This window comes from Salmo salar, chromosome 17 (assembly GCF_965601325.2).
Source record: "Salmo salar chromosome 17, fSalSal1, whole genome shotgun sequence".
Lineage (NCBI taxonomy): Eukaryota > Metazoa > Chordata > Actinopteri > Salmoniformes > Salmonidae > Salmo > Salmo salar.
In genome coordinates, this window is record NC_138307.1 from 17,688,327 (window position 1) to 17,702,813 (window position 14,487).

At 43.7% G+C, this 14,487-nt stretch overlaps 1 protein-coding gene across 1 annotated transcript; it reads right to left on the reverse strand.

Moving 5' to 3' along the window:
* Positions 1–952: 952 nt before the first annotated feature.
* LOC106575499 (sodium/myo-inositol cotransporter) lies at positions 953–10,177 on the reverse strand. Its single transcript, XM_014152013.3, has 2 exons — positions 9,339–10,177; positions 953–3,656 (listed from the first exon to the last, which is right to left on the reverse strand). The coding sequence occupies exon 2, from the start codon at positions 3,403–3,405 to the stop codon at positions 1,282–1,284; it is 2,124 nt and encodes a 707-aa protein (XP_014007488.1). The 5' UTR covers positions 3,406–3,656; positions 9,339–10,177; the 3' UTR covers positions 953–1,281.
* Positions 10,178–14,487: the final 4,310 nt, after the last annotated feature.

Genomic DNA, 14,487 nt, shown 5'->3' on the forward strand with positions numbered 1-14,487 from the left:
TGTATTATGCAAATAGTCTGACAACAGGAACGTGCTTGGGCTAATACTGTAACATTCATTTGCACCTTTTTTGACTCTACCACAGAAAGCAGTACCAATTCAGGCAGTACTATTCCATTACTGGGGGGACTTCTTTTAATAGTGTTCCTTTAGATAAGGGTGTTTCTATGTATTCTATATATAGGTCAGGTAGAGAGTAGCGTAGCTGGCAGCCTGAAACCACAGCCAAAGATGGACAGTTTCTGTTATACTATTTTGTATATTTTGTAATTTGACTTACACTGGGCTGAACTACAATCCAATGTATTTTGTATTTTCAAAATACTGTAATATGGATTGTCAAAATACAAAATACTTTTCTATACCATTTATGATAGCGGTTCACATTTTGTGCCCCTCTTTCACCCTGCATTGGTATCAGAAGTCTGATAGCACTATGGTGTGAGAAAATTGTCTGCTAAATGAATGTGTTTGTCATCGGCAAGGACTTGGGAGTTTTATTTGGGATTAAAAGAAAGGGAATAGAGCTAAACACAGGCATAGTCCTAGAGGACAAATCCACCTTTCAGCAGGACAATAACCTAAAACTCAAGGCCAAATATAGACTGGAGTTACTTACCAAGACGATATTGAATGTTTGAGTGGCCTAGTTACAGTTTTGACTTAAAATCGACTTGAAAATGGCTGTTTAGCAATGATCAACAACCAACTTGACAGAGCTTGAATAATTATTTAAAGAATAATGGGCAAATATTATACAGGTTTGCAAAGCTCTTCGAGACTTACCCAGAAAGCTGTAATTGCTTCCAAAGGTGATTCTAACATGTATTGACTCAGGGGGTTGAGTACTTATCTAATGAAGATATATTAGTGTTTTATTTTCCATTTAATTTGTTGTGAATTTTTTTCCACTTTGACATGAGTATTTAGTGTAAATCGTTGACAAAAAAAATGACAATTACATTTATTTTAATCCCACTTTGTAACAACAACATTTTGAAAAAGTCAAGCGGTGTGAATACTTTAAGGCACTGTACCATACGAAATGTAACATATCATACTAGATTTACGTTTCCTATGTTACGTCTACCCCTGAGTCCATGTTGGAGTGCCACCAAGGTTGGACATTTTTGTTCTAGCACAGCTCAAGCACACCTGATTTACTGGGCTTGAACTTTTGGGGTGGCGTAGGAAACAAGTTAAGAAACACTTCTTTAGATGTCACATGTAGATATATTACATATAAACTATATTGTGTATGTCACAGGTTGAGATCCCCTCCTACAGAGAGAAATAGATGAAGAGGAACACCCCCACAGAGCAGACCAGCACCAGGCCCATGTTGAGGATTAGTCTGGTTCTGGGGGTCTCCTGGAGCATCTCCTGCAAAAACCTCTCTTCCTCCTCGGCTGATCTGGGCCGGGTCTTAGCCGGCTCCTCCTTAAACCCACAGAACCACTCTAGAACCCTCACACACCTCCCCTTCTCCCCTCCTACTCCTCCACAGCAGACCACCCAAGGCTTTTCTTGGTCTACCGCCATTCCGGTGCTTGAAAAGGTCGGGTGGCCGCCATTTTGGAGATCAGATGGAGCCTCCATATAGGATAAAGCCTCCACCCCATTGACACCATTATGGAGGTCTTTGGGCGTCTCCTTGTCCATGCAGCCGTTCCCATTGACATGGGTCTTAGTTTGGGGGTTCAGCTTGCTCATCTCCTCGTCTCTCTCCCTGTTTGGAGTTGTGTTTCTTTGGCGTAGCCCCCAGAAGGTAGTGGTGCGGACCTGCTCTATGCTCGGTGGAGGGGTGCAGAGGCTAACCACCACAGCCACCAGTCCTGAGATCCAGAACAGCCCGGCTGCCACGTACATGAAATGAACGTCCTTGACAAAAGATGGCCGCTCGTCTGGTTCGTTGCAGTGGGGCTCTCTGTAGACGAACGCAAGCACCAGTCTCGTGGCGCCCAACGCGAACCCCACTATGCCACCCCAGAATGCACCAATCTCATTGCAGCGCCGCCATAGGACGCCCAGCAGGAATAGGGCAGCGATGGGCGGGGTCAGGTAGTCAGACACTTCCTGGATGTAGTAGAACATCTGGCCTCCCTGCATCTCGATGATGACAGGAACCCAGGCAATGCTGATAACCACCATGAACACCACGAACACACGCCCAACCACCATCAGCTCCCTCGACGACGCCCGCTCCCGCACCATTTTGTAAATGTCCAAGGTGAAGATGGTGCTGGCGGAGTTGAAGATGGAGTCCAGGTCGCTCATGAGCGCTGCGATCATCACCGCCATCATCAGGCCACGCAGACCCACCGGCATGACGGACATCACCAGGCGGGGGTAGGCTATGTTAGAACACCCAGCCCTGGATCCACACACCTCCATGCAGTGTTCTGGGCTGATACATGCCAGCTCATCTGCAAACAGGATGCGGGAGATCATCCCGGGAATGACGATGATGAACATGGGCAGGATCTTGAGGAAGCCGGCCATCAGTGTGGAGCCTTTAGCGTGGGAGATGCTCCGTGCGGCTAGCACCCGCTGGACAATGACCTGGTCGGCACACCAGTACCAGATGGAGGCTGGGGTCTGGCCCAGGAGGAAGCCCGGCCAGGGGAGGTCCTTGTCCAGCGGGCCCCTTAGGATGCGCAGGGAGTCGGGCTTGGGCTCCACATGGCAGGAGGGGATGTAGGTGAAGTTGGAGGATGCTAATATCGCTGTGATGTTCGGTCTGGCTTCCATGTACTTGGTCCGCACCCCTTCCAGGCCACCCACTTTTACCAGGCTAATGGTGGTTAAGCATAGCGCGCCGCCAATCATCAGGAACGCCTGGAGGGTGTCGGTGTAGATGACTGCAACCAGGCCCCCTGTGACAGTCAGCAGCGCGGTCACAGTGATGAGGAGGATGATGGACAGATAGAGGTTCCAGCCCAGTGACTCCTGGATGAAGAGCGCTCCGGAGTAGAGGTCCACAGAGAGCTTGGTGAAGATGTAGAGCAGCAGAGACAGAGCAGCGAAGTAGACCTTGAGCCGTCGGCCGCCGAAGCGCTTGGCCAGGTACTCAGGCATTGTGTAGACCCCAGAGTGGATGTAAACAGGGATGAACACCCAGCCCAGGAGCTGGAGGAGCAGGAGGGCATTGAACTCCCATGCGGCGACTCCAAACCCGCTGGCCGCCCCGGACCCTGCAAGGCCAATGAAATGCTCGCTGCCAATGTTGCTGACGAACAGAGAGGCACCAATCATAGCCCAGTTCATTGATCGGCCGGCCAGGAAGTAACCGCTCACAGTGCTCCGATTGGCTTTCATCATGGCGAAGAAGCCAATGGCAAGGACCAGGATGAAGTACAGCACCACAACAACGATGTCCGCCGCCTCCATGGTGGTGGGAGCCATCTTGGATAATACTTCTAAAGACAGTTATTGAGGAGTTACGTGATATGGTTGCTTTAGTGATCAGTACACTTTCAATTTAAGTTCCAGTCTTTCAGTTGATTATGAGAGATTCTAAGACACTGAATGCTTGGATGCTGCAGGCGAGTCGGGTCCAGTTCAGGTCTTGGTGAGGTATTCCCACAGAAAGGCAGCCTAAGGGTTGATGGGGAATACTGTAAGTTGGAGGTAGCAGCTCATCTGTATCGACGCTCCTACAATAGAGCATAAAAAAACACAACAGACCAGGGTTGGAAAAACCTTTTTTAAATAAATGGAGGTTGAATAAATAAGAAGATCTACAGTACATCTAAAACTGTGTTTCCCCAAAGAAACAGCGGGTCAAGATAAACTGGTTTTGAGTTGTGGCAAAAGTCTTTTAATGAAGTCGTGGCTGGGTCCTGGCCAGGAACATTTGGTTTCGCTGACTTGGTTGGCCACTAAAAAACCTCAAAAGCTATAAAAGGGTCACAGTGAAAAAGGCATTTGTAGTACTAGTCTTGTATGGCTTTTGCACAGTTCAATGGGTGCATGCATACTAACCCTTACCAGTCCCACCCTCAAGCTTTATTTCTCAGTTTAACTGACGACTACGCCCCTTATAGCTGTGTAAACATTCATCCAATTTTAACATGCAGTAGCTGGATCTTCTTGTGCCAGATGGGTGTACATACTTGTGGTCTTCGGGTTTGACTCAGATTTATGTCAAATAGTTCCATAGGGTATCATTTGTTCATCTGGGTTATTTTGAAGAGATACATGTCACAAAGGGAAGGATGTGTCTGAGTTATTGTATGCCCAAATGTGTGCTCCTTCTAGAATCAATAGCTCTGGTGTGTTTGTGGGACAGTCAAAGCCTTACAGTGGAATGGACATAGGGATGTGTCTGTTACTTATGTTCATTCAAATGTGTCCAGGCAAAGCCTCGCAGGGCTACCACACCACATGAAATTGGAAGATAAGCGAAAGACTCCAAACTTTACAAAAGTGTCATTAAGGTTCATCTTTCTCTCTGGCTTTATCTGGGGATTCCAGAATTATGATAGAATATATGATTGATTAGCAGTGTTGAGGAGTAGTGAACAACACGTAGTTCCACTAGTAATTTAACTACATTTACTATATAGTAATTTAAATTACTACATAGTAAATGTAGTTAACTACATTTTGCAGGAGGGTAGTGGTAGTTGAACTTAATTCAAATGTTGGTAGGGTTTTCAGTAGTTAATTACTTTTGTGCCATGTAACGGTGTAGCTAACTACTGGAACTACACTACTTTTTAATGGGTAGGCAAGAATTTCCTTTTTCTGCGTCAGAACTGCCTAATTCTCACTTGAAACATAGTTTATGTAATCGATTCTGGGTTCTGACTCCTAAACTTGGAATAGTGTTAATTATTAGGTATCCTATTGGAATATTGAGTGCTATAGTCTAGGGTCTACACCAGAAGTTAGTGGTTACAGTATCTGTAGGAGGAATGTATATGGTGGAGGCAATTAAGCTTTCAATGTACTGAGTGCAGGGAAGGGCAATCACATGTGGCAGGCACTGATAAGGGTGGTGCGATGTGGATTAGTGAGGAAGAGGGCTGAGGTTATGTCAGGTCACATTAAGGGAGAAGGAACAGTTTATGGCCTAATCACTTAATTTCCTGCCTAGCAATAAAGATGTAATGTTTAGAGAGAAGGAGGACGTCACCCAAATTGGGGTATATATACTACCACTGGTGGAACCATGTCTTTGTCTTACGCAGCTGTAAGACCCAGTGGGTGAATAAACTTGGTTTAAGCTTTACTAATCGTCCGTGAGTTTTACTAGGTTCATTTAGAACCTAACAATAGGCTAAATTACACATTCTGTAAACATCGGACTCCAGAATGATCTGTTCTTGCAATTTGTAGTCTATGACGTTTCAGATTTAGATATGAGAATTTTTCAAAGTCGTTTGGATGTAGTGAACTACTTTTTCAAAGCAACTTTAGTTAAGAAAACTATATTTTTCTTAAGGGTCTCTAGTATAGCATAACTTCTTTGAGTGTGAAGTAACTGTTAGCTTGGTAAACTATATTGTCAGAGAAGCTTCCCCAACACTTTTGATTAGAAGTTCCCCAAGTCCCCTAGACACTGGAACTCAGTGGCTGCCTCAGGACACCATGTGGGAGAGATGCTAGCAGGTATCGGAGGCCTTTATTTTCAAGGGGACTTTGTTGTATACTTAGAGTTTATGGGAGTTTATCTTTTTGAGTGCAATTTTGTGTGAAATATTTAAACCCCGTTGTTTATGGACGCGTTCCTCTGCCCAGACGTTGTTGACGCCTGCCAGATACATTGCACTCCTGCCTTACATTGCACTCCACGAGGAGCCTGCGTGGCAGGCTGACTACCTGTTACGCGAGGGCATTAAGAGGCCAAGGAAAGTTGCTAGCTAGCATTAAACTTATCTTATACAAAACGATCAATCTTAAACATAATCACCAGTTAACTACACATGGTTGATGATATTACTAGTTTATCTAACGTGTCCTGCGTTGCATATAATCGATGCGGTGCCTGTTCATTTCTCATCGAATCACAGCCTACTTTGACAAACGGGTGATTTAACAAGCGCATTTGCGGAAAAAAAGCACTGTCGTTGCACCAATGTACCTAACCATAAACATCAATGCCTTTCTTTAAAATCAATACACAAGTATATATTTTTAAACCTGCATATTTAGTTAATATTGCCTGCTAACATGAATTTGTGTCACTTCTCTTGCGTTCCGTGCAAGCAGTATGGGCCACCTGGCTCATTGCGAACTGTGTGAAGTCCATTTATTCCTAACAAAGGCTGTAATTAATTGACCAGAATTGTACATAATTATGACATAACATTGAAGGTTGAGCAATGTAACAGGAATATTTAGACTTAGGGATGCCACCCGTTAGATAAAATACGGAACGGTTCTGTATTTCACTGAAATAATAAACGTTTAGTTTTCGAAATGATAGTTTCCGGATTCGACCACATTAATGACCAAAGGCTCGGATTTCTGTGTGTTATTATGTTATAATTAAGTCTATGATTTGATATTTGATAGAGCAGTCTGACTGAGCGATGGTAGGCAGCAGCAGGCTCGTAAGCATTCATTCAAACAGCACCTTCGTGCGTTTACCATCAGCTCTTCGCAATTCCTCAAGCATTGCGCTGTTTATGACTTCAAGCCTATCACCCCCCGAGATTAGGCTGGTGTAACCCATGTGAAATGGATAGCTAGTTAGCGAGTGCGCGCTAATAGCGTTTCAAACGTCACTCGCTCTGAGACTTGGGAGTGGTTGTTCCCCTTGCTCTACATGGGTAACGCTGCTTCGAGGGTGGCTGTTGTCAATGTGTTCCTGGTTCGAGCCCAGGTAGGAGCGAGGAGAGGGACGGAAGCTATACTGTTACACTGGCAATACTAAAGTGCCTATAAGAACATCCAATAGTCAAAAGGTATATGAAATACAAATCGTAGAGAGAGAAATAGTCCTATAATAACTACAACCTAAAACTTGTTACCTGGGAATATTGAAGACTCATGTTAAAAGGAACCACCAGCTTTCATATGTTGTCATGTTCTGAGCAAGGAACTTAAACGTTAGCTTTTTTACATGGCACATATTGCACTTTTACTTTCTTCTCCAACACTTTGTTTTTGCATTATTTAAACCAAATTGAACATGTTTCATTATTTATTTGAGGCTAAATTGACAGTATTTATGTATTATATTAAGTTAAAATAAGTGTTCATTCAGTATTGTTGTAATTATCATTATTACAAAAATAATAAATTAGGCCGATTAATTGGTATCGGCTTTTTTGGTCCTTCAATAATCGGTATCGGCGTTGAAAAATCATAATCGGTCGACCTCTAATGGTCATACACAAAATAGTCCAAATTGGTGAAGTGAAATGAAAAAAAAATAACATGTTTCAAAGAATTCTAAAAAATACAAAACGGAAAAGTGGTGCGTGCATATGTATTCACCCCCTTTGCTATTAAGCCCCTTCATAAGATCTGGTGCTACCAATTACCTTCAGAAGTCACATAATTAGTTAAATAAAGTCCCCCATCATGCTGTGGGGATGCTTTTCATTGGCAGGGACTGGGAAACTGGTCAGAATTGAAGGAATGATGGAAGGCACTAAATACAAGGAAATTCTTGAGGGGAAACCTGTTTCAGTCTTCCAGAGATTTGAGACTGGAACGGAGGATCACCTTCCAGCAGGACAATGACCCTAAGCATACTGCTAAAGCAACACTCGAGTGGTTTAAGGGGAAACATTTAAATGTCTTGGAATGGCCTAGTCAAAGCCTAGACCTCAATCCAATTGAGAATCTGTGGTATGATTTAAAGATGGCTGACCACCAGCGGAACCCATCCAACTTGATGGAGCTGGAGCAGTTTTGCCTTGAAGAATGGGCAAAAATCCCAGTGGCTAGATGTGCCAAGCTTATAGAGACATACCCCAAGAGACTTGCAGCTATAATTGCTGCAAAAGGTAGCTCTACAAAGTATTGACTTTGGGGGGGTGAATAGCTATGCACACTCAAGTTCTCCGTTTTTTTTGTCTTATTTCACCACAAAAAATATTTTGCATCTTCAAAGTGGTATGCATGTTATGTAAATCAAATGATACAAACCCTAAAAAATAATCAATTTTAATTCCAGGTTGTAAGGCAACAAAATAGGAAAAATGCCAAGGGGGTGAATACTTTCGCAAGCCACTGTATCATGGATAAATTGGGACTGACTGATCTACAAATAATATGAAGTAGCTATTTATGAGTAGTTATTTTTATCGATCAGTCAGCCGGCAGTCGCCTGCAATGTTTAACAAGCCCTGTGTGCAGCCACCCACAGGAAGTGATCCAGTCCAGAGGTATGTTGGATCACTGTTTGCTGAAAGCTTATTATGGCAGGCTGATACGATTGGAGGTGGTAAACAGAGTTTGTGCTGTAATTGACTAAGGGCGCGTTCCTCTGCCCAGGCATTGCCGACGCATGCCAGATCTTGTAATGCTTGGTTAGATTTTTTTAAGTATCAGCTAACCACATGGTTGTGTTCCCCTGCTCAGACCTTGCATCCACCAACCAATGGTTGCGTGTCACATGATCGACTGAAAGATTGCCATAACATATGTGGTTAGCTGATACATAAAATCCCTGTCCAGGCGTTGTAAGATCTGGTATGCATCAGCAAAGCCTGGACAGAGGAACGCGCCTTTAGTCAATTACAGCACAAACTTGACCTGTCTTAGCGCTGAAGATGGACACCTGTCTGCTGGGCTGTGTCACTTCCTGTGCCCCTTTTTGTTTGGCTTGGGTGTGTCTGATTTTAAGTAGCATGTTTTTTAAAGAAAAGTTAACGAGAAAGAATGTTCATTTCCATATACATTTTAACTGAATAGAGTACCACAGTATGAGTCATAATACCCATAAAACCTAGCGGTCAAACAAGGAAGTGCTTCCAATCGTTTTTCCACCATTCATTTTTCCAACGAAACACAGCCCTTATTTTAAGTGTTCCTAAAAATGTCCTAATGAGAAAGATGAATGGTGGAAAAACAATTGGAACCATTTTCCTGTTTGACCGCTAGGTTTTATAGGTATTATGACACCTCCACTGTGGGGTTCTATAGTGAAACCAAATTGAGAATACGCCGGAACTGAGAATTTGCTGAAACTGATAGAAAAACATGCCTTACAAAATAATTGTTAGTCACTTTTGTCCGCCTCTTGCTTCACGCTGCCTGCTCAACTAAGACCTAGAACCTGTCACTTCCCACGTGACAAACGCACCACGGTTTAGGAGTTTTCTACAGCCTGACTCCATACATTTAATGATGACATTGTTTGTAGCGCTTGTACTTACCATTTCCAGCAGACCTTCTCTGACTAATCTCTCCAACACCGGACTCGCGGCATCAGTCACGCTCCTTCCTAGGCAGGTAGATTAGGTGCAACTTTTTTCACAGGTTGCATTCCTATTTTGGTTTGACAGCATAGTACCATTTCTATGAACACGCCCCCCATCTTTGCCTATGGCGGAGATGCACGATCTAGCCTCAAGTTTTTAGCATAATTGGTGACGGAATTAATAGTCGGTTTCCATCCAATTGGCATTTCGCCATCAGATGTTTCCACCAAATGTACTTGTTTCTGTAAAGTCTGTGCGTGACGGGCACGCAAATAACTTTCGCAGTTAAATTCCCATTTCCGGAATTAAAAAAAAGTGAAGTAGGTTTCCATTGCATTTTCAACTCTACTGATGGTTTTGAAACTGAACATGTTGCATTATGTAGCGAATGTGCCCACTGGTATTGGGACTTGCGAGCTAGCCATGATTTCAATCCGATTTTTCTTGATTCCTTTTCAGGTATATATCTGTGTACTCGTTAGAGGAGTTAACGTAAGCATTTCGCTGCACCCGCTATAACATATTCTAAACCGTCAACTTGATTGAACGTTGATATGATGAAAAGGTCGGAACACTTTCTTATACGTCTATGACTTGGAAGTGTGTTTCTGCTCTGGAGGTCATGTGCAACACCTTTGGCAACCGATAGTGTTAGGGTTGCGTCAATTCGAATCTGGTATTGGAATAAAATAGTCAGTACAGAGTAACTACTCATTTCTTTGTACTTTAATTAATGCAAACTCTTGAATGGTAAATATGATGTTTGTATATACGGGCGCACTGAAACACCACGCAGGGCAGACAGAGAACTAACTATTCAACCACAAATTTCTTCTTTAATACTCTGACAGAGATAGTTCCCGCTCCTCGCTGGGCCTGTCAGAGTAGAGGCTGGGTGTGGTTTAGACTTACTCCAGCCTATCATTGGCGTGCAGGCTGGTCCCAGCCTCCTGGCTCATCACATGTTGCCAGGCGTTGGATCTTATCTTCTTAGTGTACACTCAAGAGTCAGCAACCACTCAATTTCCAGTGATTGACTTATTCAGTTGTTTCTCCATTCTATCTGTTCCTGACATGCTCCCCTTGATTGGTTTCACAACCTCCTATCACTAAGTCAGCTGCCTACACCTTGTTACACAATGTTCTCTTTGTCTACCGATTATGCTGTCCTGTTTAAGTTCTGATATATTATAACCATAATTATAGTTGCACATTCAATATCTGCAGAAGCATAAAACCGAAAAATAACCCCACAATAGTTCCAAAGATGCATGAAATTAAAACACTTTCAGGGGTAGGCTACATCATTCTTCAGTTAGTCCTGCACATTACATCCTACTTGATGTTTCATAATAGCCCTACCTGCAGCCAGCGATGACAAACCAGCCCATGTTCCTCTATTAGTTAAACGTTCCTGTGGAACACCCTCATTCCCTCAAAGAAGGGTTTAATCACTAAACCAAACATCCTTTTAATTACGTTTGAGTCTTTTAGCAGACACTCTTATCCAGAACGACTTATAGGAGCAATTAGGGTTAAGTGCCTTGCTCAAGGGCACATCAACAGATTCTTCACCTAGTTGGCTCAGGATTTTGAACCGTGACCTTTCAGTTGCTGGCCCAACACTCTTATCCACTAGGCTACATGCAGCCCAAATTGTCTGAATAACACACTGAGGACTGGACACTCATAATGGCGTGGACACATAACACACACGTGGACTGTCACCTATGAAACCCCCAGAAGCACTCACTCCCTGAGTGAAAGGCATGTAAATATCTTATTATGCTGCCCATTACCCTGATGTGGACCAGGGATATGGCAGTCATTTTCTGCAAAGACACCATGAATGTGCATTTTTCATCCCTTAAATCACTGCTAGTGGTATAAAGAAGCCTACTTAATTAAAACATACTTTGAAGTATAGCATTTGCTTTCACTCAAGTTTGACAATCGACTACTTTTTCCACCACTGCACTTAAGTAGGCTACATTTATTTTACGTTATAGCAGAAGCTCTTATTCAGAGCAATTACAGTTAAGGGCCTTGCTCAAGGGCACATCAACAGATTTGTCATCTAGTCATCTCAGGGATTCGAACCAGTAACCTTTCAGTTACTGGTCCAACACTCTTAACCACTAGGCTACCCCTACCTGCCAGATACTTATAACCAGATACTGGGTGACTTTCACTTGAGTCATTTTCTATTAAGGTATCTTTACTTTTACTCAAGTATGACAATTTGGTACTTTTCCTCTCTGCTAAACCCTAACCCTAACCTTAACCCCTACCCTTACCATAACCCTTAACCATTTAAAATCTAAACTTCAATGGGGTAGGGCCGTTCCATGGATCCCAATAGCACGGACCCCATTGCTGGCTTTGACCAAGACAGCCATTTTCACATGGAGCTGTGTGTGTACATTGCAGAGATCCATGCAATAAACTGAATTTGATCAAACTCATTCACAGAATTGATGTGTGTGAGTTTACCTCATCAAAGTAATGCACTTCTGCTTCGATATTAATAGCGGCTACAAAGTACGAGCCAATTTTGTTGTGTATCCTCTGTCAAGTGGTCTGGACCTTTATTGCACTGGAGGCAGAGTCCTCCTTGACAAATAAAACCCTGATGATCTCTTTGGAAATCTTCTTTCTTTGAGTTTTCTGTCCGTCAAGCATTGTATTTGCTTTATCTTACAGTTTTCTCATCAGTCTTGATGGTGATTTTTGTCAGTTGTGATCTGTCAGATGGGGATTTTGCAACATTCTATTCTAAATTGCAGATAGATTAACTCATAACCAGGGTTAGGGTTGCTATGTAATGAAGGTCTGATGTAGTGTCTAGACACTAGGTGGCAATGTTGCATTTCTAACAGTATAAAATACCGATGTCAAATCTTGAAAGCAAATTGAAAGCAAATTCCTGGTAGGCATCCATCCACCATATTGCTTTCAATCACCCTGTGTTTTCAGACCAGAACACGAAGGAGAGCAGAGGAGACGAGAGGAAGCCACTTTAAACTATTGAGATGCAGCCTTTAGGCTCTCGTCTGTCACACCGTCAGATCAGTGGTTGTTGAGGAAAGGAGAAAAGCCGAGGTATCTATGACAGTGGAATGGAATACGACCACAGAGGCCCTGCTGCGTGTGTATGGGGTTAATTCAATATTCGGCCTTTCTTCACTGAGCCATCCTGAGCATCTAGGAGATGCAACACCACAATGCCAGCAGCTGTATGGCAATGCGAGGGGACCTGACCTAAATAGCCCCATGGGGCTAGCATGCATAACAATGGACTAGATCAGGGTTGCCCAAACTCAGTTCTGGGCCCCCCCCTGGGTACACGTTTAGTTTTTTGACGTAGCACTACACAGCTGATTCAAATAACCAATTCATCAAGCTGGGAGGCCCCAGGAGCGAGTTTTGGAATCCCTAGATTAGATGGCCGCAGGCAGGGCCTTAATGTAGGCTGATTGAAGGCTAATAAAGCCTGCTCCGCGTTGGCAGAAGTCTCTGCGGCTCTGTCCTGTGTTTATTATAGTGTCTGTATGGCTGTGCTAAATCAACATGAGCAAAGCTAATAGGCATTACAATGTTAGTCACTCAGAAAGATGGCCGTGCCAGCATGGATGGACAAACATGGTGATGCAGTCAGAGCTGATGGGATATGTGTTTTTTATTAAAGGTCAGGGGTCAGGGCTACTTAGTGATTAGAATCATATTGGTGGTTAGAAAGGGTCAGGTTTCAGTCCCCTCTAGAATGACACAACAGACAGAATAACTAAAGGGCTTCAATATAGCTTCCCGCAGGCTGTCAGCATTCATAGAGCATACATAACAGGTTATGACAGCCATATGAACGGATCTATAAACAGCCTTAGAAGCACACCAGCAGCCGTGGTGGCAGAGGTTAAATAACTGCAAGATAACATTAATCAGTGAAAAAGTATATGGATTATGGGAGGGAGATATTGACCCGAATGGCCATGTGACTGAAATCCAATCAAATTTCACATCCATGGGTGGTGTTAGTTTTACTGATGTCATTTCTATGAGCCAGGGCCTCCTGAGTGCTGTGACAGTGATGGGTGAGGACACAGAGGAAGTTGGCACGGGGGCAGTCGCCCTGGAGAACACACACAGCCTTACAAGGACAAGGCATGCTCCAACCAACTCCCAGAGTATGACACTACTGGAGGTGTGTGTGCGCAAGTATTCTGTGTGTATAGTATTGACAGAATATATCTGTGGATAGGGGGAAAGTAAACATAGATGATGTAGGTTACGTGTGTATGTGTGTGTGTGAGAAAGAGCGTTTGGAGGTGGTGGAGGCAGATATCACACCCCCAACTTGTTCTTTCATCTCTCTCCTCCATCTCCCCCCCAACCACACACCCTCCGTCTGTAGACAGTTGCCATGGCGAGGCGTTGACGAGTCATCGCCACATTCCGGGGCATGGCGCTCTCCCCACTGGACACTCTCCTCCTCTCAAGTTTAACATTGACTCTATGCGGTGTACTGTTGTGTGTACTCATGCAGTCCCCTCCCTACAGTAACCTCCTGCTGAGGAGCTAGAACAACCAACATACCGGAATCATTCATCTGTACGTCACGGGTGTCAAACTCATTCCATGGAGGGCCTAGTGTCTGCAGGTTTAGTTTTGTTCCTTTTAATTAAGCCAGACAAGGTGAGGGGAGTTCCTTACTAATTAGTGACCTTATTTTCATCAATCAAGTACATGGGAGGAGCAAAAACCCGCAGACACTCAGCCCCTCGTTGGAATGAGTTTGACAAGGGATGTACATGGTTTAAGAAGCAGGATTTGATTAGGCTTAAGCATATCACAAAATTGACCACATTGCTTCATTCTAGCCAATTGCATACAGACCTACAGGAGTGTTTACTGAGTTAGCCGAGGGGCTAGGAGTCCATTTGGAGGACAGATGTGAAAAGGCCACCCAGGTCTAGAGTTGTTGTAAACTGTTGTTCTGAGCCATCAGGCCCAACCAACAGATCCCAGAGATGATATGTCTAATACAGGAACCACCACTGAGGATCAAACAAGGCCTTAAACGATCTGTGTCCAGATGAAACACACA